The 27,647-nt window shown below is 53.9% G+C and overlaps 1 protein-coding gene across 6 annotated transcripts; it reads right to left on the reverse strand.

The window, feature by feature from the left end:
* Window positions 1-442: 442 nt before the first annotated feature.
* Window positions 443-27,647, reverse strand: USP2 (ubiquitin specific peptidase 2). 6 transcript variants are annotated; one of them, XM_017523542.2, is made up of 13 exons: window positions 27,394-27,647; window positions 18,621-19,438; window positions 5,503-5,553; window positions 4,878-5,001; window positions 4,580-4,691; window positions 4,373-4,483; window positions 4,128-4,192; window positions 3,520-3,623; window positions 3,350-3,430; window positions 3,128-3,206; window positions 2,852-2,959; window positions 2,565-2,685; window positions 443-2,199 (listed from the first exon to the last, which is right to left on the reverse strand). In XM_017523542.2, the coding sequence occupies exons 2-13, from the start codon at window positions 19,395-19,397 to the stop codon at window positions 2,112-2,114; spliced, it is 1,821 nt and encodes a 606-aa protein (XP_017379031.1). In that variant the 5' UTR covers window positions 19,398-19,438; window positions 27,394-27,647; the 3' UTR covers window positions 443-2,111. The 6 variants fall into 6 exon arrangements, with proteins under 6 accessions (XP_017379031.1, XP_017379032.1, XP_037592672.1 ...); XM_017523543.2 differs by lacking the exon at window positions 27,394-27,647 and adding an exon at window positions 25,262-25,370; XM_037736744.1 differs by lacking the exon at window positions 27,394-27,647 and adding an exon at window positions 22,743-23,249.

The raw sequence follows: 27,647 nt of genomic DNA on the forward strand, positions 1-27,647 counted from the left end.
AACATGAGTGAAACTCCGTTTCAAAAAAAAAAAAAAAAGAAAATACTGCTTTTGTGAGATGTGAAACCCACGTACATAGAAGGTTGATTTTAATATACGCAGGTTCTGCAGGGCTGACCTTGGGACTTGAGTATGGTATGGTGCAGATTTTGGTATGCGTGTATCTTGGAACAAATCTCCCTGTGTATACTGGGGGATGGTTGTATATTTAAACGTGCATGTAGTTAACAATTGGTGAATCCAGATGAAGAATATAGTGTCCAAAATGTGTATTGTTTAAACAAAAATAGAATTGAAATGTTTAAACTAAAAAGTGGGTAACTTTTTCCAGAAACTTGGAATTTACAAACTGGTTGAAGCATTGAAATAGATGGCCCCTAATATACTAGGAGCCCTTCCTAGGTTCAAACACTCCCAAATCAAGATCCCAACATCTGCTGACTGATTTCTCAAAGCTATTATTTATTCTGTACAAGGTTCCACTGTACATTAGACATTCTTCTACTCTTGCTTACACAGTAAACAAGTGTACACTTGCCCTTGGGCTCAGGTTCACAGGTCTTCCCTGTAGAAGGGTGTCAGGCCAGTAAAACTCAGGGTATCTTTCTCTGATGCCTCCTCCTGGAAGCCTGGAACATGCCAGGCTCTGCGGGGCACAAGCTGGGCCCAGCTGTGTGGGTGTGCACAGGTGCACAGTGCTTCAGTCCTTGGCGCTGGACAGCTTTACTCTCTAGGACAGCACAGAGCTTTGTCCAGCTATGTAGGGCAAAATTGAGCCCACGGGAAGGAACCATACCACTGAGGCAAGATGTCCCAAATACCCAGGCTCCAGCTCCCACTGCAGGACTGAAGACCAACACCAAGAGGAGCTGAGGGGTGGCCTGGGCATCCCTGAGAAACTCGGTCCAAAGGGGCTATGTCTAGGAGGCTCTGAGAAGGGGGTGGGTGCAGGAAGGCCAGGGGGAAAGGGATGTTAAGAGAATAAATAAGAGACAGAAGCTCTAGGGATGAGGGGCTTGTGCTATCCTTCAAACAGCTGGGGAGCAGACCAGGGGCGGGTTAGAGGATGTGGGCGGGAATAACTTGATGCACTGTGGGAAGGAATCTCCTTCTACCTGCTTTCCTCTTCGAGTCAGTGCAATGCACAACTAGCTAAGAGCAGGACCCCTCCCCGGGCGGGTTTGAACACAGCACTGGGGAAAAGGGAAGAGGCTGAGGGATATTTCAGGGAGGGGCAGTTACCCCCTGGTCCCCAAATGCTATAAGGCACAATTCTTGGAGGCAACTAGATTCCATTCAAAACATTAAAAAACAGAACAGGACCACCAAACCCCCAAAACAGAAACTTGTTTTAGATCCCAGGTCTACTGTGGTTGTGCTTGGGGCCTGGCTAACGCCCACTTAGCACCATGGGGGGCTAGATTAAAAAAGTAGTACTTGGAAAAAAAAAAAAAAAGACCAGTGCAATGTCCCAGCTGTGAAGAGGCCTGAAGGAGAGCATTCCAGTCTAAACACTTTAGTTACAGAAATTAAAAAAAAAAAGTTGGGATTTTTAAAAACCAAAACCAGCGTTTTCCAAAGATGTCCCTTCGTCTGTCCCCTGGAGTTAGCAGCGTGAAGAGGGCTCTTGGCTCATGGGTGTTTTTCGGCTCTGGACGGGCAAGCGGTGCGGGCGCAGATGGGCGCCGGTCCTCCGCGGCGCGGGCGTCCAGGCGGCGATGCTCCCAGCGGGCTCCAGAGGGCGCTGTCCCCCCGGAGGCGTGGGCGCTGCGGCGGGCAGCGGGGCAGCGAGGGTCTTCTCCCCACAGACACGGCTGTTTCGGACACACAGGAAGACCACGGGCTTACAAATACAAACGGAGACGCCGCGGACACGGGGCGACGCTGGCTCCATATCCAGGCGGTCTTCCCTGCCGGGCCACGGCTCAGGAGCGCCCGGCTCCTTGCTCCAGACCCTGACCAGGCTGCATCCACTCCTGCTCGGCAGCTTCAGGTTTGTTTTTCTCTTGTCAGGCTTGTGTTTTCTTTTTGTTGTTGTTGTTTTTGTCTTTTTTAAAAAGTCAGGGAGCGGGGCCACCACGGGGAAGGGAGAAGGGACGCGGCTCCTGGCGCTACATTCGGGAGGGCGGGCTGGCCAGTTCGTAGAAGAGCAGGTAGGCGTCGCTGGTGCGCACTTGGCTGGAGGACATGGGAGTGACGCTGTGGAGAGAACGGGAGTCAGCCTGGAGAGGGGGCAGGACCCGGAGACCCCGCGCTGGCCTCTTCAGCCGTGCCCCCGCAGCCGGCCTTGCTTTCAGGGAGCCTCCCCACGGGCAGCGGCTTCGTGGCCCTGAACTTCCCCGTCCATTCTAGTGGAAGCCGTGCGGGGGGGGGGGGGCTACAGTCAGGGGCCCCGGCCCAGCCCTGGCTCTCACCTGGAGGCCCAGCCCTGGCTCTCACCTGGAGGCCCAGCCCTGGCTCTCACCTGGAGGCCCAGCCCTGGCTCTCACCTGGAGGCCCAGCCCTGGCTCTCACCTGGAGGCCCAGCCCTGGCTCTCACCTGGAGGCCCAGCCCTGGCTCTCACCTGGAGTCGTTGAAAGTGTGCCACTCGCCTGTCCCTGGACTGCGACAGTAGGCTGTATAGTGGCCGCCCATGGTGGTTCCGGAGTGATTGGACACAGCGTACAGGTTGTAAACAGCATGGTCTGAGGAAGAGGCAGCTGTCAAGCCCCTGAGGCCCCCCTGCCCCCACTCCCTCCCTCCAGCCTTTCCTTCCTGGTCTGGCAGCAGCTCGCTGGCCGCTACCCTCCCTCCCCTCCGGCCTTGCACACCTGCGGCTTCATTCTGCCCTGCCTACTCAAAGCTACTCACTGGTGTTTTCTGAGGCAAATTCTCTTAAATCCAGGTCTCTAAGGGGGAAGTTCACAAATGTTGTGAGCTTGCTGGTTCGGATCCTGGATTCTGAGAACCGCTTCAGATCTGGCATTGGCTTGAGTCAAGGACAGTCAAACCAACGCACAAGAGCAGACAGCAAAAGGAAAGACTACACGGTCCATTTCCTATGGCTCTGTTCCCCTCATCTATTGGCTCCCTAACATCAGTCACCCTTGAAAGTCATGTCCCAGCCCTGATGGATCTTAAGGATACGGAGCACCAAGATCTTTGGGAACCTCTGGATGGAGAACTTCTTTATACATCGTTTTCTGGCTCGGCAGCGACAGCATGTCTGAGATAAGACAAACAAAGAACTTGTGGGGGGAAGTCAGTGGGCCCCAATCCAATCACTCCTCAGCTGGATCTGCTGGTATCAGCATCTTCCCAGTAGGTCCCATGGAAATGTGTTCTTGCTATTACCGAAGGGTGACTTACTGGCTTTTCATCTCCATCAAGCACATCCTCTTTGGTGAAGAGCCTCATGCAGTCCATTAATGTCACCTCTGGATAACCTCGCTGGAAAGGGAAAAAAAGCAAAGGTCAGAGGTCATCACATGAAAGGATGGGAGAGGGAGTTCAAAGAGGGGGACAACTGGGGTGCCTACCTTAGCAATGGGCAGTGAGAGGTCCCAGAAGGGGTCAAAGACTGTAGAACAGTAACCACAATCTGTACATGTCAGGGAGCTCTTTAGCTGCCCAACAAAGAGATCTGTGGAAGAAAAGGCCATGAGATGCTGAAATACAGGAAGTAGAGCATGGCCTTCTGCACAGCGTCTTTTATTTTTTTTTGAGACAGAGTCTCACTCTGTGGCTCAGGCTGGAGTGCAGTGGCACAATCTATGCTCACAGAAACCTCTGCCTCCTGGGTTCAAGTGATTCTTCTGCCTCAGCCTCCGGAATAGCTGGGATTGCAGGTGCCCACCACCACGCCCAGCTAATTTTTGTATTTTTAGTAGAGATGGGGTTTTGCCCTATTGGCCAGGCTGGCCTCAGGTGATCCGCCCACCTCAGCCTCCCAGAGTGCTGGGATTACGGGCGTGAGCCACTGCGGCTGGCCTGCACAGCATCTTCTTTCTTGCTGCTCCTGCTTTGGTTTGTTGGACACGGGACAGAAACAGGCTTCCCCGGGAGAGTGATTCGTAGGCTTTTCATTCTCCCCTCAGGCAAGAGCAGGTAACAGTGAAAATAGGCATCTTCCCTTCCATGTGCTTACCCTCGATCCGACTGTCTTCCCGTTCTAGATATTTTCTCCACATCTGTCGGCCTTTCTCATCATCACTGGGAACCAGAGAGAGAAGACAATTGGGTCAGAGCTCAAAACTTACGTTTAAGGGTCTGTCAATCTAGATTCTTAATCTTCAAAAGTAAATCAGATTCTCCTCAAATCATTAACCCTAAAGTGGTAGGTAAAAATCTCAGCTTCACAAAAGTTTTGCTTCCCCACAGCATTCTCCTTACGGAAGATGATCGAGGTTCTCAGGGTTGGACTTAGGCCTCAGTGTCACTCGGTTCACCTCATTATGGAGCCCATCCAGAAGAAAGCGAAGGAACTCCTGAGCGTCCTGCTGACTGAACCCAAAGGAAGGAGGGTGAGCAACATCTCTTGTCCTAAGAACCTGCTCCTCCTGCCACCCACTAAGGAGGACGTGTCTGCAAGGCCCTTACTTATAGCCAACGAAGCGTGGGGCGTATCTCTGGATCTGGGTCTTGAACTCAGATGGGCTCACCACATCATTGGGGGATGAGGTCCATATGGTCTGAATTAGTTTTGCAAACTCTATTGGAAGGAGAGGGTGTGCAGGACAGCTAAGATATTTTCTGTAAGAAACTCTGAAACTAGAATCCCAACAAAAAGCAAGCAGAGAACGACAGGACAGGAGTGTCTCAGACACAACTCCTAGAACAGCCCCAGTGAAGTGGAGAGCATCAGGAGGGGAGGCAGGCGCACATGGAGGCCCCTTACCTTCCATGAGGGCTGTATGTGCATTGCTGCCGTGGTGCAGGTCCCGCACATAGAGCCTCTGGAGGCAGTAATCTCTCAACTCCCGTGTGTTGCTCAGGCACTGCAGAATTGAGTTCATAAAGCACTGCAAGAGATGACCAGGCAATCAGAGGGGAGATGAGAGTCCTGCCTGCACTTCTGCTACTTACTAGCAACTTCATCTTCCTAGAAATGAATCCTCTCATAGGCTCAAGTTCTTCTTTTCATAGGTGAAAGGGGTGAAGTGAGGCAAATCCCCACTCCAGGCATAGGTGACATCATTGGTTATTTACTATAGAGGTGTGCAAAAGGGCGTGGACATGACGGACAGAAGTGTGTGGGAAGTGATGGGCGTCCCTGAGGGGAAGGATCCAGGAGAGGAGCAAACTGACGGGTAAAAGGGCAACTCCCTTTTAGCATTGCTTCCTGCTGGGGGTGGGTAAAGCACAGCCCAGCAATTCTGTGAAACACCAGCCAGGAGGGGCAGGTGCCAACTGGCTGAGCTGGTATGGAGTCAGACACAGCCAGGAGGGGACTCTGGTTATATGGCTCCAGTCAGGATAGTAGTGGGTAGGCCTGGGGCAGAAGCGGGCCAGGAAGAACTCACCGTGTTCCCAAGGTTTCGAAGACCAGCCAGACCCTGGACACTCTTAGAATTCTGTAAGCAAAGAACACATGGTGATCAGGTGGAAGCAAAGATGGTAGGCCTGTGCTGGGCTCTTGTGCAATTTACTGGAGCCACAGGCAGCAGGCCATACATAATATTCTTTCTTCAACTTTACCCATCTATGTACCTTGTAGGAAAGAGGATTGAGGAATGCCTGTTATTTTCAACATCCAACAAAAATATTCGTCAGGGCTTTGCTTTTGTTGAGTATGTATTGGAGTATGTATCTCCTTGCCCCCCATTTGATGTTATTGTCCATTCTCTGCTACAGTGGAGATTAGGAATTCACATATTTGGTACATATTGACTCGTTGCTGTAACAAATTTCGAGTCCCAAATCCAGGTGCTATCTCAAATGACCTATATTTGTACTCCTAGAAGTCCAATATATAAAGTGGCTCTCATAATGGACGCTTTGAGGAGGTTTTGAAAAGCTAAGCCACAAAACACCTTGAGTTTCGATCTTCATTGGGAAAAACTCCAGTAAGCTGCCATTCTGAATTGCCAGAGACAGGTGGAATTCCTTCCAGCTGAGCTCAGCTCCTAAGGGCTGATTAAAAGGCTGGGAGAATCCTCCCTGCCTGGCTCAGGTTTCAACATCCTGACTGGCCACTGCCGTCCTTGTGATGGCAGATTGGGCCTGCAGAGGCTAGGGCCTGGCTGAAAGTGCCACTCTTGCTGCTGGCCTTATAGCGGAGGCGGGTGAGGGGGTTGGAAAGAGAACAGGTGCAGGATCGAGGACTCTGAGCTTATTTGTCAAAGTCTCTTGGCTAATCCTGGGCATATCTCCAAGGAGTCAGAAAACCTTCAGGCTCAAAGGGTTAAAGAAACAGTTTGCAGATGAGTCTGCCACCCCCTCTCTCAGGGAGGGGACTGGGAGCAGGCAACTCTGGAGCAACACTGGGGCATGCGTGGGGCCAGCTCAGCTCTGATCAGAACAGGAGCCTGAAATAACTCAGCTAAAATTACTCATGCCGTGTGCTGACAGCCTATGAGGCTGTCAGCAGCTCAAAGCCCATGAGGTTGTCAGCTGGGGGGAGGGGGTGGGGGAAGGAGCAGGCTGAAGGAGGGCTTTTCTCAAGAACTGCCTTACGGATCCCACAAGTAAGAGGATCCCTTCCTGGCCAGTTGTCAGGGCTAACACTAACAGATAGAGAAGAAAAATATACCCAGAAAAGAGACCCAGTTTAAACCTGCAGCTAGAGAGAAAAGCCAATTGGCAGCAGGTGGGATAGAAGCATCCTTGGAGAACTTGGGTAGGGCTGGCAGTATATGGCCCCAAACAACATCTGAATCTGACTTACTGACAGCAAGAGGGCCGAAACAGATAATTCCCCTGGGACAAAGACCTTCTTAGCATTTTCCAAAATTGGTGAAATGCTGCAAAAGTCTCCATGCTGCCCACTCGGAACTCAATGTTAAAGCTAGCCCACAACAGAATACCCACTCTTACGTCTATTTTTGACAGTGCTTTATTAGTTCTTAGCCCCCATGCCTCAGATGACATCTCTTTAAATAGGCTGTCGGGTTTCTACCACTGGTGACCATGTCAATGTTCACCAAAGCAGGCTCTCAGCTGAGACAACAGTCACTCAGTGCTAGTGGGGGTGGGGAAATGGGAAAACAGAGTCATCTTTCCACAGAGGCACTCCTGTGGTGTTTTAAGATGTGGACACTTAATTTTGACCCAGGAGTGAGGGGCAAGAAGAACACTTCGTCACCCATGATTACTATTCTTGAGGATCTAACCCCTCTATTGGCCTGGGGGGTGAGGAGATGGGAGAAGCTCCTTTAGGGCATCCTTAGGACCCTTGGTTGCTATGTTGTGGGGATGTTATGTTATAGGGGTTGATGCCTTTGTCTAAAATTTCTTGAGCTCAAAACCACATGCCAATTTCTAGGTGCTCTTTGTAGAAGGCAGGTGGACAACAGGAGTGGGGGGCAACAGAGGAGGCGGGGAGTGGGGCTGCTCTATGCCCAGCCAGATATTCTTCTGCCAAGAATAGGAAATCAGGAGCCCCAGGGAAAGTCAGCACTTTCCATTTGAGAGGGGAACAAAATGTCCCCAGAGTGACCTTCCTTACAGGGCAAACAATCCTTCCTCAGGGCCAAGAGAGAGAAAGGGGCTAGATGTGCAGAAGGTGGGAGACCCCAGACAGCCAGCCTCTTACTGTGAAAGCCAGAGAAGGAAATGACCCTGTTAGGCTGGGACACATGTGCAAAGAGTTGACAAAGTTTGGACCCAGGCTTCCTTCCACGTAGCCATCAGCAAACCTAGTTCTCACTCAGTAGCAAGCACTGTTGCAGAGACCAGATGGCACCTTCACCATCAGCAAATAGACAGCATTCACCTTCCAGTGGAGAAGCGGGGGCTCAGGAGAGCCCTGCCTGGGTTAATGCGGAGGTAGCATCTGAGCACCCTACCATAGGAGAGGCCGATTGAGGTTTGTGTCTTCACACTTGAGACCCCAGTCAAGGGCTTTTCCCCCTACTTCAACCTGTGCAGTGAGGGTCGGCCCTGAGTCCTGGCTGCAGCTGGGAAGACTGGTGTGGCCCTGGCACGGGGCAAGGCACGCACTGCCAGCATGGGAGCTGGTGCCTGTTACATAAGACCTGTCAAGCCGGGGCCCCTTTTCCTTTCCCCAGCGGGCAGCGCCCAGCCTTGGCCCTGGCATTCCCCTGGGGGCTGCTTCCACGGAGGGACCCACTGACCACTGCAGAAATGGAGAGGGCGGAAAGAAAGGGAAGTTGCCCTCTGTCACCTGTCTGCACCTCCTCTGCCCTTCACAGGTTCGAAGGACCCCTGTCACCAACCCTTGAGAAAGAGCCCTTGGTGGACAGTGAGGGGGAGGTGGCCCCTTTGTGCCCAGCTTTCCTGGCCTGGGTTTGGCCTGGGAGGAGTACCCCCTTAGGGCCCAGCGTGCTGCCCCAGCACACCAACCAAGACCCAGTCAAGGTTACGCTTTCCTGAACCTGTCCAGATAGGTGCCAGCAATTGAGAGGCCAACAGTCACCACCTGGTGCCGGGGTCACTGACAGGGAGGGGACAAGGGGGCCTCCTCGGACCTCCACCAGGGGAGGGGACCGCGAGTAAGCGTGAGATCACCTGGGGAGGGGGCATTCCTTGCCAGGAGACCCTGGGAAAGGAGGGGGCTGGGAAGAATCCGTCCCCTTGCCGAGGGGCGCGTGGCGGGCGGGATCCGGGGAGAAAACGGGACCCCAGGCCCTCGGCGCGGGGATCCCGGAAAAGGGCCAGCGTACCTTGGCTTTGTTGAGCAGGAGCCCCACGAAGGTGGAGATCAGCAGGGACGGGGAGAGAGGGGAGCGCGGCCGCAGCTCCTTGGCGAGGGCGGGAAAAGGGGCGGCGGGGGGATCCTCGGGCAGGGTCACGGTGTACGAGGTGCGCATGCTGGGGGGCGGGCGGCGGGCTCTGGCCCTCGCCTAACGTTGGCAGCGGGGGCGCGGGGGAAGTCCCCGCGCGGTGCCACAGTCCGGACGCCGAGGCCGACGACACCGCCACAGGACACGGTCCGCGGCGCCTGGAGGTAACGGTTACCGCGGGCCCCAACGCGCGCTCCTCCGCCTCAACCTCCCCAGCGTGCGCAGCCAACCGCCCGGGTCCCGGCTCTCGCGCTCCGGCCGACTGGCGGCCCCGCCGGCGCCTCGGGCCCCGCGACGTCAGCACTGGGGCGGGGCCAGGCTCTCAGCCCCGCCCATCCTGCCCCGTCCCTCCTGTCCCCCGCCTCTCCCCGCTTCCGCCCCGCCCCCGGCGCCGGCACGCGGACCAAGGCGAGGCGGCAAGGTCGGTCCTACCCCGCCGAGCCTCCCCCGCGCGCCCCCGGACCCCCAGCCGGCTGACCCCCGGCCAGGCAGGCCCGCGGGGTAGGCAGGACCGGAGCCCGGAGGCCCTGGCCGGCCTCGGGGTTGAGGCTCAGCTCAGGATAAGTGATCTTTGGGGCCCGCAGAGGACGTCTCCCCAAGACCCAGTGCCAGCCGGGTGAGCTTCCCTCAAGGCGGCATACACTTCCTAACTCTTGGTGGGGCTGCAAACCATTTTGAGAACGTGATGAAAGCTCTACTCTCTTCAGGGCGAAATATGCATATGCAGAAACTTTTGTCTAACCTTGGTGGGGGGACTCAGGCCTCCCCGTGAAGCCCAAAATTCATGCAGTCTGTGGAGGTCAATGGACCCAGGTTAAGAATATGAACCTTCAGGGCCTAGGGACTGAGCTGCCCTCCTCACAACAGTCCTGTTTGGCCCCTTATCAAGAGAGGCAGTGCTCATATTTTGTAAGGTCCAATAGGTTACCTTCTCATTTGGCTCTTGAAAAGAACCTTTTCTGGTCCCTTCTAACCAATTACCCAGCTCCAGCTCTCCCACTCTCAAGTTTGACTTGTTTTGGGGAGGCGGGGAGAAAGTAACACAATCGTGGGGAAACAGGCACTCAACTGGCGTGGGGGCAAGCGTTCTACTCTGACATAGCCATGCTTGAAGATCAGGGGTCTTTGGGTTTTGTTTCTGATGCTCCACCTCTCCACCTAACAGGGAAGCTCACGAATCTGTCTAGAGAAAGTATCTTGTTTGGAGCTTGCTGGCTATTTTTAGCCAGTATTTTTAGCATTTAAAAATACTCGGAGAGGCAGCAGTGAATGCTGTTACTCATCTGTGGGCTCCCTCTGTTCCTTCTGGTGTGCTCATCCCCACATGTACATGCACACATGACCGCAGCTACATGGGGACTGTGTCCAGGACACACGGATGGCTGTACCCTAGGCCACCTATAAAGCAGCAATTTTGCGCCAACTGCCAATGAGAGAGGGGTGGGGATGGTTGCCCCCTCCCCTGTGTGCCAGCAGTGTGGTGGGAGGAGGGGGCAGGGGACAGGAGCCATAGGCAGTCTGATCAGTGAGGGTGGGCATATGAAGAGGGGCCATCTCTGCAGTCACTGTCCTCACCCAGACTCTGACTGAACCTGGACCCTCTACAAACCGCAGCAGCTTTTCTCCAAGCTTCCTTTCAAGCCAAGCCCTTTCAAGCCAGCCCTATACCATCTGGAGCAATGTTTGCATCTGATCATATCACTCTTCTGCTCTGAAACAGCTAGAGCACCTGCCCTTGCATCCAGCCCCAAAGCCCCAGGTAGGCTTTCTTTGGGGCTGTCTATCCACAGGCCCACCACCCTCAGTCTTCTGTGACCACTGCTGTCAACCAGCCTGCGCTTATCCTCTACTGAAAAACCAAAAACCAAAACTGCCACAAATTAAGTACTTATTAGATGCCAGGCACTGGGCTAAAGGTTTTATATATATATTATCACAGTTAATTTTTACAATAACATCATGCTGTAGTAACTATTACCTCTTATTTTAGTTTTTATTTATTTATTTATTTCTGAGATGCAGTCTCGCTCTGTTGCCCAGGCCGGAGGGCAGTGGCGCGATCTCAGCTCACTGCAACCTCCGCCTCCTGGGTTCCAGCGATTCTCCTGCCTCAGCCTCTCAAGTAGCTAGGATTACAGGCACATGCCATCATGCCCAGCTAATTTTTGTATTTTTAGTAGAGACAGGGTTTCACCATGTTGGCCAGGCTGGTTATGAACTCGTGACCTCAAGTGATCTGCCAGCCTTAGCCTCCCAAAGTGCTGGGATTACTGGCATGAACCACCGCACCTGGTTTATTACATCTATTTTATAGGTGAAGGACCTTAAGCCTAGAGTGGTCAAATGACTTGCCAGGACCACAAAGTTAATAAATGACAATGTGGGGCTTTGTCCTATTAAAAACCCACACTTTTAACAGGAAATTCTGGGATGTACTTCCTGCTCTCTGCCAATTACCTACTTGTAACTTCTGCTTAAAGCTTGCTCTTCGGGCCGGGCGCGGTGGCTCAAGCCTGTAATCCCAGCACTTTGGGAGGCCGAGGCGGGTGGATCACGAGGTCAAGAGATCGAGACCATCCTGGTCAACATGGTGAAACCCCGTCTCTATTAAAAATACAAAACATTAGCTGGGCATGGTGGTGCGTGCCTGTAATCGCAGCTACTCAGGAGGCTGAGGCAGAAGAATTGCCTGAACCCAGGAGGCGGAGGTTGCGGTGAGCCGAGATCACGCCATTGCACTCCAGCCTGGGTAACATGAGTGAAACTCCATCTCAAAAAAAAAAAAAAAAAAAAAGCTTGCTCTTCCAAAAGCATCTTCCTAACTAACTCCGCCCAGCTCGAAACACTCCCATTACTGTATATCCTCAGTCTATGAGCATTCAGTTTGCACAGTCATTTATCTTAATATGTTTATCTTTGTTTTCTAAGTGTTTCTAAGAGTCCTGTAAATGGTCTTAGATTGTGTGTGGTTTGTCATGGTTATGCCAGCACACCGAAACCTCCTCAAGGGCAGGGTTGTGGGTTCTCTTAGTGGGTTCTTAATGAATGGTGTTGATCTTGTCTCTAAAGAGGACCAGACCAGGCACTGTGGGGAATCCTGGAAGTCCCACTGAGCCTCAGAGGGTGGGGCGTGAGTCTGGTTTTGCATGTTGAACCATGTATTGCTGGGCCAAGGGGGACCTGAACCAAGAGGTGCTAACCCACTATAGTATTTGGCCTATCTCCCGTGACTTACACACAGCGATGTGAGCACTCCTACCCAGGACATCTTGGTGTTCTGCCAGCTTGTTCTCCCTCTTCCTTGGGATTTAGGAGGTTAGAGGGGTTGCTAGGAGCAGGGAGGGCCAGCTGGGGAGAGCTTTAGCATGGGAGCACTTTGAGAAGTCTGGGGTAGGGGGAAAGAATTCACACATCGTCCAGTCTAGTCAAGCAGGTCTGACTGCTGCAGGGCACTGCCACAAAGGACCTTGGCTCATCTCTCAGCCAGCTGGGCCTCTGTGAGACCCTTTCTCTTCACTGCCACTCTTGGAGTGGGATGGATACAAAGGATAGAGGCTTCTGGCATCGGAACCTGGCTGTGGCTCAGTGACTCTCTGTGCCTCAAATCCACTGAGCTAATCTGAGCTGGGCTCATTCCTGCATCCTGACTGCCATTCCTCAGAACCTGGGTTTGGCCTGCTTCCCCGGTAGGATAAGTCATTTTCTTTACCTTAAATCCTTCCTGGCATGATGGAGTGATATAAATGAAAGTCAGGGCTAGCTCTACGAGGGCAGGGACTGAGAGTATCCTGCTTCTCCCAGATATGCGTGGGCAGCTTGGGCCAGGGTTTGGTGACACTGCTGAGGCTCAGGCAGCTGTCTGAAAGCCTGGCTCCCAGCACGTGCCTGCTATTACCACTGCAAATGGACAGACCAGTGACCTGATTGATGGATGAATGGTAGGGGCTCTAAGTCCTTATTAGGGGTTGGGCTTTTGCCCCACAGTGCATCTTGGGGAGAGAGGGTCAGCCCGTCCTCCCCACTCTCTGTAGGAAGGTCTGCTTCCCTGCATGACATGAACTCCAGGAGGCCAAAAGCTCTGCACTCCTTTGAGCCCAGGCAGTCTGGCCTGAACCAGATGGATTCCAGCGGCCCACACACTTCCTTCTTTTGCATATGTCTCTATCTGGAGCGCTAGCTTTATGTATGTATTGAGGTGAGAGGGTACAAGGGGCCACGTGTGCAGCTTTGGGCTCTGAACATGCCGTTCATTTCTGCAGCCGGTGGTCAGTGGAGCGGCTCCCCCAGGGGCAAGGAACATTTTGCCAGGCTTGGATTAACTTCTGCATTGCTGAGTCCCACCCCAGCACCACATTAACTCATGAAGACATCCTGGAGCGGGGGTGGAGGAGGAGGCGGGAGGATGGTGCTGGGCACCGATTGAGAAATTGAGCCTGGATAAGGCAGCACCAAGGCTACCAGCCAGGATACAGCCCACAACCAGTCTGCAAGGGATGGAGACACCAGTGCCTTGCTGATTCTAGTCGAAAACCACAAACCCACTGCCCTTTCCTTCTCAGCAGCTCGTACAGCTCCTAGCCAAATGGTCCCTCTGGCTTAAGGTCTTTTACTGACCTTCTCAAGCTGCCAACACAGATGTGAGACCTCAGGAAGTTCAACCTCCTCCCAACACAGATGCATAACCTCAGGAAGTTCAACCTCCTCAGGGTGGCTGAGTGAGCCCGGGGTGGGAGTAGGTGAGGACAGACCCCAGGATCTCAGGCTGCCAAGCTGGATAAGCAAGGCAGCAGGGATGCAGGCCAGCATGGCTGTGTGAACGGAGCAAGAAGGCGAGGGACGAGAGGCGAGGCGAGTTGTACTTCTCACCGAGGAGCTCCCCGACAGCCCCTGCTATCCGCAACTTGTTCACTTTGGAGTAACCTCCGCTTACTGCAGGGCAGCATTCAAGTCCAAAGTCCCACCCGAGGGAAAAATCACATGACCTCAGTTTATATAATCACCCTGTCACTGAACAGCTGGAACCCAAGGCTTTGGAAGATGAGTCAGCAGCCCCAGTGGCAAACAGGACCCAGGTACTCAGTTTCCCAGACCTTTTGCTCCTAGAAACAGATCCTGGAGCAGAGGGAAAGGGTGTGGGAGAGACTGGGTGGGTGAGAATAGGCTGGGTCAGACTGAACCTTGGCCCTGGCTCTGCATCTGAGTTGCAGGTGCCCAGCTTGCCGACTGTGCTCCGGAGGGCGCTGGGCCAACCCCTGGCTCTTCTTGGGGAGAGGAGAGGATGGCCTGGGCAGGGCAGGACAAGGGCTGGGCAGAGGCCAGCAGGCAGAATGCCAGGGCTAGGGAGGAGCAGCTGGAGGGGTGGAGCAGAGGAGGATTAGGAAGGATTGTATGGGTTAAAGCGCAACCCTGGCAGGGCTGAGTGGGAACAGCTTGTCCTTCCATAGGCCCCGGGAAGAGGAAAGGTGGGGCGGACGGGGAGATGGCAGGGTTGGGACTGGGGCTCCGGGCTTTCTGCAGGGCTGAGCCACCTGGGCTGGCTTGGAGTCCCCACTAGGGGTAGTGAACGCTTTTTTTCCCACCATCACTGTTCCTCCTCCCTGCCTGCATTTTAAGCAGAAGGTGGAGTCTCAGGGCAGGCCCTCGTGATACAAGCGCTGAGCTGTGCTCCCCTGGCCTGGCATTTTGTTGATGCTTACACAATCATGGGGAGGGATAATTCCAAATTTAAGTGGTGCCCCCTCCCCCCGCCAGTTCTATACTCATGCTTAGCTGAGTCTGTGATATTCAAAATGCATGCTGCCCGTTACTGTTAATGAGGGAAACAAGTCTGGCTAGAACTGTTCTCCCTGGTCACAGCCTGCTGTTGACCTCCCTTAATGAATGCCAGCTGTAGCTCTGGTCAGCTACCCTGAGGACCCCCTGGGACACGGGGTGTACTTTTTTACCTGTTTCTCGCACAGGGTTGGGGGCACCCTTCCTACTCTAGTCAGCTGCCAAATGCCCCCTTTCTTTTTTCTTTCTTTTTTTGTTTTTTGAGGTGAAGTTTCACTCTTGTTTCCCAGGCTGGAGTGCAATGGCATGATCTCAGTTCACTGCAACCTTTGCCTCCTGGGTTCAAGCAATTCTCCTGCCTCAACCTCCCAAGTAGCTGGGATTATAAGCGTGCACCACCACGCCCAGATAAGTTTTGTATTTTTAGTAGAGATGGAGTTTCACCATGTTGACCAGGCTGGTCTTGAACTCCTGACCTCAGGTGATCTGCCAGTCTTGGCCTCCCAAAGTGCTGGGATTACAGGCGTGAGCTCCCACGCCCAACTTAAATGCCCCCTTTCTATGATCTCTTTTTCCCCCTTAAGTTCAAATGACCTCTTCTGCAGCATTTTACTGATTTCAGACTCCTTCACCTTCATTATTTGCTTTGAGCCTCATGGCATGCTTATGAGGGGGGCAGGGCAGGTGTGATCATTCCCTTATATGCATAAGGAAATACAGCCCAGCCGATAGGTGTCCAAGGTTAGAGAGGCCAGACTGTCCCAGCCTCAGATGACCTCTCCCTTTCCCTCCAACTATGACACTCAGGAGCACCCAGGGCTGCCTCCCGGCTGCACCTATTTAGGAACTTATTTCCCGGCCATGCGCAGTGGCTCGTGCCTGTAATCCCAGCACTTTGGGAGGCCACGGCAAGCGGATCACCGGAGGTCAGGAGTTTGAGACCAGCCTGGCCAACATAGTGAAACCCTGTCTCTGCTAAAAATACAAAATTAGCCTGGTGTGGTGGTGCATGCCTGTAGGCCTAGCTACTCGGGAGGCTGAGACCGGAGAATCACTTGAACCTGGGAGGCGGAGGTTGCAGTGAGCCAAGATTGCACCACTGCATTCCAGCCTGAGTGAGACAGAGCGAGACTCCATCTCCAACAAAACAAAACCAAACAAACTTATTTCCCTAAGTGAATTGTGAAGGCACTGAGGGCAGGGACTGTTGCTTGCACACATCTCTTGCCTTCTAAAGCACTGGAAGGGTACGAGGAGGACTGACATTTACTAAGCAACGTGCCAGGCACTTTCACATACATTATCTTTCCATTCCTCAAGTAATTTATGAAGTGGGAACAATGATCACTCATTTTACAGAGGAGGACACAGGTTCAGAAACTAAGGAAGCTATCTGAGGTCACGTTGCTGGTAAGCTGAGCGCCACAAATGAGTGCCTCAAAAGGCAAGATCCTCAGATGGAGATCTAGAAAGAAACTGCACCCAGTTATGGAAAGAAGTGGTCCAGGCTTCACGAGCAGGGTTGTTCTCACCTCAGCAAGGTGCACTGTGCTCCAGGAAGTGAGGATAAGAGGGGTGGAGAGAGAGGGGTGAGGTTAAATAAAGATCTTGCACCATTGACCCGGATTGGCAGTATCTTTTGGGGCATGAGCTCAGAGTGAAATACTAGCTCAACTGCAGGGCATTCCGGGCTAAAGTGCCTTATGAGTTGCTTCTGGATGAGGGTGGCTGAGTTTGCCCCAGGGCGATCTGCCACTTCTGTGAGGTCCTCTCTCAAAATTCCCTTCACCTTGGCTCTGGAGCTGGGGGTGGAGCCGGGATTGTCCCTTCTGGAGGGGTGCAGGGGAGGCAGACTCCAAGGAGGGCTGAGCCATGCCTGTGTGGGGAGGAGGTAGTTTGCCAGTGGAATCTGCCCCCAGTAAAGGGGGATATGGCTATCATGATCGAGGCTGAGGGTGGGTCTGTAGCTTAGTCTACTGCAAGGTGGTTTTCCACCTCAGCATGACTAGAGATCACCCAAAGAGCTTGTGAAAAGGGCAGCTTCCCAGGCTCCATCCTGAGAGAGTTTGCTTCAGTGGGTTTGGGTGAATCATTAAGCCCTACTTAAGTGAGCCCTCTTCTGAGCAAAGGGAGGAAGCCCCTCAGAGGACCTGGGCCCCTCCGAGGAGAGCCATTTTCTTTTTCTTATTATTTTTTTTTTTTGAGATTGAGTCTGGCTCTGTCACCCAGACTGGAGTGCAGTGGCACAATCTCGGCTCACTGCAACTTCTGCCTTAGTGATTCTCCTGCCTTAGCCTTCTGAGTAGCTGGGATTACAGGCACACGCCACCACGCCTGGCTAATTTTTGTATTTTCAGTAGAGACAGGGTTTCACAATGTTGACCAGGCTAGTCTCAAACTCCTGACCTCATGTGGTCTGCCCACCTCAGAGGAGAGCCATTTTCTAAATGCCCCGGGGATGAACAGCACCAGCTGTGTCCAAGTGAATCCTGCTCCACCCCAAACCCAGCACGTGGACCCCTGAGAGCAGGTACTTCCCTCCCAGGCCAGCTCTGTCGTGACACATGTCTCGTCTCTACGCCTTTCTACACTAGCTCTCCAGTGGAGCCAGCCCTGCCTTGTCAGGGTCTGAATGTTCTGGGAGATACCAGCATTTCTATCTCTGTGCCACTTCACAGATGGCACAGCAAAGCCAAGACTCCCTAAGTAATATCCAAGTTGCCCTCTCAAGACCTTTACTTATGACAAGCTTCAAAGTCCTTCCCCTAGTCCTGAACCCCTGCTCCATTTATCTGGATCAGCCCTCCAAGCAGTATTGCTTGCTGTGGCACAGCTGTTGTTTCCAAAATGTACTTGTCCTAGGAGTAGGGAGGGGTAGGTAAAGTAATGGAGGAGACACAGCACCCAGCCCTCCTGCCCATATGCTTGCCTGTCCGTCTATCTACCTGCCACCTACACATGTATCCGCCTACCCACCTATCCACCAACCCATTCAACACCCACCCACCAACCCATCCATCCATCCACCCACCCACCCACCCACCCATCCATCCATCGTCCAGTCGGCAGGGCAGCTCCCACTGTGGGAAGCACATGGCAGAGGATTTAGTGATGGGATCTCTTTTTCCTCCTCTGAGAGCTTGCCACCTAATGGGCACACTAGTAACTACAGAAACAGGCAGATGTCGTCAGTGCCCCAAGAGAGGCGTGTTCAGGGATTCATTGCGAGCCAGGCCATGCCAGGCCTTGGTCAGTCTCCAGCAGAGCCTCTTCCCTCATTCCAGCTGAGGCAAGGCTGGAATACAGAGGCATTGGATTGTCTCAAGCCCTAGACAAAAATTTCTCCACTATTTTCTCCAAAGCCACATAATAAGCATTGCTGTCCGATAATCTGGACCTGAGCATGCCAGTGTCACTCAGACGGGAGTCCCTCTTTTCCTGATGTCTTATGTTCAAATGTAAAGCCAGGCCTCAGGGTTAGGGAATAAAGCTTGCATAGGAGGGGAGATGCAACCACAGCAAGGAGGCCCTCCTGCCACAGGATGCACAGGTGGTCTGGGGCCCCCGCATCCAGCCCAGGTCAGGGCAGGGCCTGCAGGAGACACTGGCATGTCAGATGGAAAAGGAGAAGATGAGAAGAGTGGTGCATTGCGGGCAGCAGAGCATTCCTGAGAGCATTACTCAACTATCCTTGAGTGCACAGGCCCTGAGGGGGCTTTCTAGGCAGAGTGGGAAAGCCCTTCCCCTTGGCACGGAGCCCCAGGGGCACCAGACGTGCCGGGATGACTTCTCTTGTTTCCGCCACTGTCAATCATCAGTCAGGCTGGGAGTCGTGCCCTTAACCTGGCTGTTCTCCATCAGTAGCTGCCTCCCCAGCCCATCCCCATCCCCAAGGGTAAACTCACCATGCTGTCTCTCCCTGGGGAGCTGGAGCAGGTTGGCCCAGAAGCCTGACCTTTTCCCTTCTCCCACAGCGTGTAGCGGCCAATGGGTCGGTAGGTAGGGCTGAGGACTTCAGGGATTCGTGAGGGAGGGGTCTGGAAGGGCACCTGAGAGGCACTGCCCTTTCGACCATAGTTCTCCAGGTAGTCGACCAGGTACTCAGGGCGGCTGGCTGCCTGGTAGAGCCCCTGCAGGGTGCAGAGCTCCTTGCGCGTCCGGGCCAGCATGGGGCTGTGGCCCAGGTTCCCCGGGTCTGTCCGGTAGCTATCTGAGGTCCTGAGGCTGGAGAAATCCCGGGCCAGGTCTGATTGGCTGTCCGACTTCTTCTGGGTCAGGGTCACCCCCTGGTCATGGGCATTCATGGGCAGGTAGCTGAGGCAGTTGCTGGTCACTCCATAAGAGAATCCACTGCCCCCGCTGAGGCCACTGCCTAAAGGCCGCTCAGTGGCCCAGGTCTGGCTCTCTGTCCGCTTACCACCCCCAGTGATGTCAGGTCTCAGCAGGGGGCGGCCCCGGTCATAGTCCAGGATGGAGGAGGGGCCATAGGTACGGGGACGGTTGAGGAAGCTGCTGGGGGGGACCGGCTTGAAAACAAGTTTCTCCTTCTCCAGTAAGGAGGCGGCCAAGTTGGCCCCATAGGAGGAAGGGGTATAGGTGCCATAGCCTGACTTGGCATAGTGGGCATCTGTGTAGCGGGCTGATTCTGTGTAGCGCTTCAGGGTGGAGGAGAGCTGGGACATCCTTCAGGGCGGCACTCAGTGGGGACTGGGAGCCTCATGGGCTGAAAGACAAGGAGAGCAGTTGTCAAAGGGCCCTGCGAGGTGTTGGGCACCCACGCATCCACTCCCCAGCTGGGCCAGAACCTCAGAGCTCCCTGTCTATTTCCATGAGAGGCAGGCTGGCTGCTGAGAAACACATGCACGCAGGTGTGCATGTGAGCTTGCTTGCACCTGTGTGCTTACACCCCAGTGAGAGTTTGAGGGACAAGGTGGCTTTTATATGCCACACAGGGAGTCAGTGCATCCTGGCCATTCAAAGACTCAAACACGCAAGCAGGGGCTACCTGACCTCCACAGCCCACCAAGCCATGCACACTCTTCCAGCCTAAATCCCATTGCCTCAGCATCTGCAGAGACTCTTGAGCTAGGGAGATGCCACTGACCCCTGGGTTGAAAATGCTTGATATTTCAGGAGTTAAGATCACTTCTGGCTGGGCGAGGTGGCTCATGCCTGTAATCCCAGCATTTTGGGAGGCTGAGGTGGGCAGATCACAATGTCAGGAGTTCGAGACTAGCCTGGTCAACATGGTGAAACCGCGTCTCTACTAAAAATACAAAAATTTGCCAGGTGTAGTGGCAGGCTCTATAATCCCAGCTACTCGGAGGCTGAGGCAGGAGAAACGCTTGAACCTAGGAGGCGGAGGTTGCAGTGAGCCAAGATTGTGCCACTGCACTCCAGCCTGGGCGACAGAGCGAGACTTCATTTAAAAAAACAAAAAACAAAAAACATTCTGTTCCTTCGGACTTATGTGATGAGCCGGTGTCTTTTTGGAATCCTAGACTGTCTGCGCTGGAATGACCTGAAGATCATTTGGTCAGATCCCTTGTGAGGTCAAGGAGGCTTAGGAGAGGAAGTAATGGGGTGTGGGTGGGCAGGGGAGGTGGTGAGCATTCAGCAGCGAGAGGCCAGAACGTGGTCTCCAGACTCCATCCCAGGGCTTTTCCCAGACACCAGCACCTGCTGTTTGGTCCCACAGTGAGGGGCGCTCATGAAGTAGAACTCACTCACTTCACTGAGCTAAGCTTCTGTTCTAAGTGGAGTTAGGGCCTGTGGCCTCCCAAGAGTTCCTCTACCAACACAGGTTCCTTTACCAGTACGGATCCCAAATTGCTCCTGGCGATGCTTGTGCAAAGGGGCCCCCTACAGTCCCAAATCTTGCACTGCAGGTGGCATTCCCAGTCCTTCCCTGCTCCAGCCCTGCAGCAGGGGAGGGTCTAGTGAAGGAACACAGAAACTGCTGAATGTGGAGGGTCTAGTGAAGGAACACAGAAACTGCTGAATGTGGAGCTTTGAGAGCCCCAGAGGATCATGCATTTTAACCTATCTGTTGTACAGATTGGAAAAGTGGTGCTTATTTGCCCACAGCCACACACCAGCAGAGCCAGGACTGGAATCCAGGTCTTTAAAATCCTGCCCAGTGTTCTTTCTACTTAACGTTGAGTTACCACCCCAGAGTCAGATTTAGGCTCAGTTGGGGACCTCCAGAGGCCCTACATTGCCATAAACATGCAGGCTTTATCCAGTGGAGCTGGAGTGGCATAGGAGCAAGTAGGTCAGATGCCTTTCCTCAAGGGCATCAGGGGCTCTTGGGGGGCTCTCTAGGGGGACAGAAGCGGAGCCATCCAGGACTCTCAGAGTCATGTGACCTGCCCTGTGATGGACTAGCTGGGCAATTTTGTAACCTCTCTGAGCCCAACCTCCTCATCTGTAAATCAGTAAAACCATCATCCTCGTAATTCCTACTTCACAGGGCTGCTGTGAGGAATAAATGAGATAACACGTGAAGGGCTGCACAAGGACAGTGGTTACTATCTCCTCCCCCAGCTACTTTGGGGCAGCATGGCTCTGCCCTCTGTAGGTCTGTGATAATATCAGGGCTGGCCGTCTCCCAGCCTGGCTAGCCTCTGGCCTCAGCTTGGGACGCCAGGCCTTCCCCTGCAGCCCTCAGTGAGAGAAGCAGGCAGTGGGCAGACATCTGGTCACTCAGCAGACACTGGCTTGGCAACCCAGCCTATTAGGGCAGAGAGGAGCTGGTGCCAAACCCCAAATGCAAGGGCTTGGCAGAAAGCTGTAGAATACCAGTCCACACAAGGCTTTGGGGTAGGTACAGGGTTGGGAGATGAGCAGGCGGCTCCCACCCAGAACAGCATTCCTTGACCCTGCCTGAGAACTCCAGCAATTTTCAGTCCAGGCTGATATCAGAAAGGCCTGGTCCACCTTACTGTCCTACCCTTTTGCCACCTGGCCCAGGGGACCCCTGGCCCTTCATGTATACTCCTTTGCCCAGTGGGCCCAGCACAACTTTCACCCTTTTCTAGGAAAAGGTAACTGGGGGATGACTTCATACAGTGTTAGAAGGAAACCACAGCAGGAGAGACAGATAGTCACAGGGCTGAGGTGGGGGGCCCAGTCCTGCTCTATTGCGCTTTGGAAAACTCCATTAATAATGTAAAGTCAAAGAGACTCCAGGTCTCAGGAGTTGGGCTCTGGGACACCAGGCAGCCAATCAGATCCAACTCCCCTCCCCCGCAACAAGGGTATGAGGTCATGGCTCCTCCCCACAGCTCTCCCTCCCCCTCCCCCACACTAAAGCTCCCAGGGAATTGGTATTCTGCGGGCAGCGCCCCAAGCCCGTGACATCCCCTGGCCCTGCAGATGACGCAGAAGTGCTGGGGCCAAACAAGGTACTGAGGACAGGGGCAGACAGCTCTAAAAGGCTCTGGAGCTGGAGGCTGGGCCACATCTCTGGCCCACAGAATCCCAGGAGGGCTCCCAAATCCCTACTCTCCCTCCCATCTGGCAGGTGATTGCCAGACCCCTCCCCCTCCTCTCAGCAGCCCTGGGAGTCAGGCCATCACTAACACCCCATGGAAGCTGCCTCTCGGCTCTGACATCTAGCTACAGTTCCCACGTCTGGGGAGAGGGTCCTTATTGGGGCTGGGGCCTTGCACATGTCTCTCCCCTCTTGCAACCCCCAGTTTCACTCTCAGAAGTCCTAGCACCTTCCAGGTGAAAGCACAGCCTCGGCTGGTGCCCCTTGGCATTACCTGCACAGCTGTCCTTGGAGGCTGCAGAATGCACCATGGGCAGGAGAGCGGGCTGGGTCCCTGGCTGGAGCCTCGCTGCGCAAGACAGGGACAGGACGGGCACTCACATGGCTGCGAGTCCCCCTGTTGCCACAGGAACAGCCTGAACTGAATGGCCCTTTCATGGGGCAGCGGGAGGCGAGCCGATTGGCTGGGATCCCTCATACCCCTCCCTGCCCAGTGCAGGGCCCCTGCTGCCCAGCTCCTTTCACTGTTTACCCAGAGCTGGCAAGTACAGGCACGCAGCTCCAGGCAGCGCCTCCCCAGGTGTCCATTGTCTTGGACAACGGGGGCAGTCCCCTGCCCAGCGCCTCCTCTAGGCCATCTTCACTGAGGTGTCCTGACTCTTTCTTCTCTGTCAGAGATTCCTGTTGATTTGCTCAGTTTCCCTCTCCTGGGAGGTGTAGCAGCATTCCTCTGCACAAAGGCACTCGGCTTCCTGTTGGGACATCTGAGCCAAGCAGCTGTCACCCCGGGCTGGCTGGTGCTGACACCTCTGAACCAGGCCCCAGGCATGCTGAGTACTTCACATGCAGCTTCTGAGTCCATCGTCTCCACAGCCTCACACCAACTCTCATCGGCCCTCGCCATGTGACCCATTCTTCTAGGTGCGCTTCATATACAGAGCACCCCAAAGAACCTTAGTGCAGGTTTAAGCTTGAATCCTTACAGACATAAATGTCTCCAACTAAAAACATCTTTGGACAGATTAAATTATTTAAATAAAATTAAAATTCAAAAAGATTCACAATTCAAAAAATAAATATACAATAAATTTAAATATGGAAACTTTCAAATGTTTTTAGCATTTGTATTTCTGAAGTTATTAAAGCTTGTAACTGCTCTAAGGCTTGGGACACAGTGTATTAACTCACTGAATCCTCCTGACTCCTTTAGGCGGTAGGTGCTGTGCTAATGCCCATTTGCAGATGAGGAAATTGACAATGCTGGCAGTGATGTGGATTTCCCAAAGTCACACTGGGAGCAGAGGCAGAGCTGGGCTGGACCCATGCTCTGTCTGCTACAGCTGGCTTGAAGCCCAGACCCCTGCTTCACTCTTTCCTGACTCTCCATGGGATGGGTCAGGACTGGGACCCATGGGTAGGGGTTTGAGGGAAGGACCGCCACAGGATCCAGGTGTCCGCCGTCCAGCAACAGCATGGGGTGTACAGACTCCGGCAGGAGCAGTCCTCTGGATTTTCCACTGCAGGCGAATGAAAGTGAAGCCAGGCGCAACTTGAGCCCCAGAACAATACTGATCGGCTGAGAGATGGTCCAGGAAGCCTCCATTGCACCCACTGTGCCAAGCCCCTGCATGTCCCCTGGTACCAGCGTCTAACCCAGCTCAGGGCCTTGGGTTCTTGGCCTGGTTATGAGCAAAGCCCCCAGCCTCCCACCCTGGCTGCAGCTTGGCCCACTCCTCAAGGTACCCATGCTGGGTGAGTCAGGGGTTGAAATGAACCCGTCCCCCTGGGGCAGCCAGCCCCTTTGCTTCAGCCACGGTCATTTCCTGTTGCTCATGTGAAGGGCTCCCTAACCTGCCCAGCCAGGGGAGGGACTTGCTCCCCAGGAATCCCAGGCACTCCTGGCCCCGGGGGCAAGAGATGGGTGATGCCCCACATCCCAGTAACCTTCATGGCCTCTCTCTCTGCCCAGATCTGCTTGGCTTTCTGGGGTGAAAGCCTGCTTTGCTACTGTGACTTTGCTACTGCTTAGATAGAGAGCCTCTAGCTGAGTTTCCGAAGCACACCTAAACAGGGTTAAATCTCTTCCCTCCTGCTCAGGCGCTCAGAACAGGTGAGTGGGGAATCCCAGCCAGTCCCACCAGGTGGTTGGGAGCTTCCTCAGTGGTGACCTCAGAGCTTCCTAAAGCCACTTGCTAACAGCATCAGAATGTGCTGACCTTGAAGGACAAAGCCTGTGAGAGGGGCCTGTTTCCTTCCATCTGCATTCTGACCTTCCCTCCCAGCTGCTTGGGTTACCTGCTGCACTCTCGGGGCACAAGTGTCGGGTCCTGGAGGATGGGATGAGGGAATCCTGGCAGGTGTAGAGGGCGTGGGTGGAGTAGGGGATTGGGGCGGGGCATATTTATGCTCAAACAGTCCTTGAACTCTGCCTACTCCTCTCAGGCCCCAGGGCCTCGGCCCCCTCCCCTCCAGCCTGTCACTAGCCGCTCTATCAGGGGCTAGCACCCAGCGATCCACCAGCCTAATCCTCTTGCCTGCCCTGGCAGGGGGTCATCCAAGGGGATTTGGGTCCATTTCTCTTTCTCCTGCTCCCAGTAGTTACCCAAGAGCTGGGGAGGGAAAGAGATAAAGAGATTAGAGATTAAGGCAAGAATCCTGACTGGTGGAGAAGAAGTGGGTGGGCCCAGGGCAGTCTCCATAGGGTGCACCTTGATTTGGGGTTGTGAGTGGGTGGGCATCTCTACCCTTCCAAGACAAGGTAAAGAAATGGGCCTCCAGGAAGTATTGGGATCCTTAAATTCTCTTTTCCAACCACCTCTGCCCAGGTACTCTTCTGGTGTTCCCTCCCCAGGGGTGAGCCCCAGTCTCCTTCCCTCTCCTCTAGAGCCTCGTCTTTCCTCTGTTCTCAGCCTCTGGGGGGGCCTTTGGTCTTGCCCCTGATACCCACCAGGCCCAGTGGGGTGGCCTTCACATGCTCTCCCAGATTCACTGATGTCTCTCCTCTTGATAGAGTCCCAGAGAAGCTCACATACCAAAGAGGCAGCTACTGACCTGTGTCCAGGGGCACTGGATGGGACTTGGGGGCTTCTTCTTCCCCAGCAGGGCAGGGAATGCAGTGGAAAGCCCAGAAGCTGGAGCCTGACTCCAGGCTGGGTAATCCGGAGCTCAGGTTACTGACTCCGATATATATAGTATCTTATCTGACCTCACAGAGATGGCGAGTGCGACTCACTTACATTCCAAGCCTGGGAGAATTAAAGGGGCAGTGGCATGCCCACCCTTGAGGGGCTGCCCTTTCGGGCCAGTGCCAGCCAAGGAGGTCTGTGAGGACTCTTGGAAGGGGGGCATTTTGAAGGGGAACAGTCGGGAGATTCAAGAGGAGACAGAGGACTGAGAAGAGCATGGAGGGGTCGGGGTGGAACTTGAGGCAAAAATACAGAGAAAGTGGATTTTCTGGAGCAGTCAGTCACAGAATTAGAGACAGGAAGAAGCCATACCGCTAATCCCACTCTAATTTTGAAACAGAGTAGACCTAGAGAAAGCAAGCAGCTTGCTCAAGGGCATATACAGATAGTGAGAAGCAGAAAGGGGACTGTACTCAGGTTTCAGTCCAATATTCTTTTCTAATGGACTTCTAGGCCTGGGCTTGGATGCTAGTTCTTTCCCTTATTGGCTCTGAAATAGTGGATAAGTCACTTATGTTCTCTAAACCTTAGCTATTAATCTGCAAAACAGGAATTTAATAATGGTCTATATTGTGAGGATTAAATAAAATAGTATTTGTAAATTTCCTGGCACATAATAAGAGTTCAATAAATGATTATATTGAATACTTCCACTTATTATTATAATTAATGGTATTATTAGTAATAGCACCTTACCAGGTGAACCTTCCTAGGGAGAAAAGGAAGGTTACTTCTGGGGAAGTGTTCCTTTCTAATGCCAGAGAACAGTCCCATGGTTTTCTGAACTGACCATGTCCCATAACTGGGAAGGGCAAACAAGGCTTGCCATCTTCCTAGATGTCCAGTCCACCAAGCAGAGAAAGGCCAAGCCCATTTAGGCTCCTTCCCCCTTTGCCTAGAAAAATACAGCAAGCGCAGCTTCCCCCAGGCCACCAGGAGAACGCCTGGCCCCTCCGGGGTGGTTCCACTCTACCTGTGCGAGGGCTCAGGATTCCAGGGTCACAGAGCCGGGCTGGGTGGGGTCACAAGAGGAAGGAACAGCGTTCTTAGCCTCTCTGGCCTTGGTGCACTTGTCTGCTCTCAGGACGTTTCTCGATGGCTCTCCCTGAGGACTGGGAGTACCCAGGCTGGTGCCTCCACCCTGTCTTAGCACAGGCTACTGACTCAGCCCAGGTCCTGATGATGCACTTCAGAGGACGCCCTCATTCCAGTCCTCATTCTGACTTCAGTCTGACATTGCATCTGCAGCATCAAAGGAGGGGGGCCTGCCTCGACCTTAGCCCAGTCAGCTCTCCTTTCCTCCACTTTCCGGGGGTCCATCTGGGGGATGTTCTCATGTCCGTTCCAGGGGAGGTGAGCAGCACTACTTCCAGCTCAGTCCCATTCTAAAAGCAGCCCGGTTAAGAGGTAGGATGTTCACTCTTCAGGGAATGGCTAGAATGGGTTGGCTAGGGCTTCTCTTGACTGTTAAAGAAGTTGCTCTCTTTGGAGAACCGCGTGCCTGCTTCTGGTTTGGGATTGGTGAGAATTTCAAAGCTGCCTCTTTCTGTTTTGGGATTGGTGGAAAATCTTGCCTTCCGCTTAATTGTTGCCCCCAACCCGCCCCCAACCCCCTTTAGCGATCTGACCAGCTACAGCCCCGGGAGCTTTAAGAGCAGCAAGTGAGCTGCAAGCACACGTGGGGAGGGGGTTTGTCGGTGTCACTCTCGGGTCACAGACCACCGATATACACAGGGCACAGCGAGGAGGACCCGCCGAGGCAGCATTTCCTTAGAATACACTGATCAGCACACAGATGGCTCTCCTGGCACCCTGGGCTTCAGCAGGCAGCCCCCACACATTTGGCAGCCACAGCTGGAGCGCCCCTGAATAGCCGGCTCTCGCCCTATTTCTAGTGCCCATTCTGCCCAGGCTGTCATGGACACCTTACTTTCTGAGCCCCAAACCGGCACTGATCCCCGAATCCCCGCTCCCGGATCCCCGACAGGTGGCACTTACCTGCCTTTTCTTGGAGGATGGACGAGTCGAACCGGGCACAAGCATGGAGCTGCGGGTGAGACCCGGCTGGCGCTGGCACGGCGCAGTGAGCAGCAGCTGACGCAGAGGGCTCCCCGGCCTCGGCTCCTGCCTGCCTTTCCCCCACCTCAGCCGGGGGCCCAGAAGGGACCTCCCCGGGAAATCGGCGCCACCCAGCGGGCAGCCGCCTCATCATGCCTGAGCCGGCAGAGCCACACCCCGCGTCTCGCGTCACT

The sequence above is a fragment of the Cebus imitator genome, unplaced genomic scaffold, assembly GCF_001604975.1.
Source record: "Cebus imitator isolate Cc_AM_T3 unplaced genomic scaffold, Cebus_imitator-1.0 Scaffold28, whole genome shotgun sequence".
Lineage (NCBI taxonomy): Eukaryota > Metazoa > Chordata > Mammalia > Primates > Cebidae > Cebus > Cebus imitator.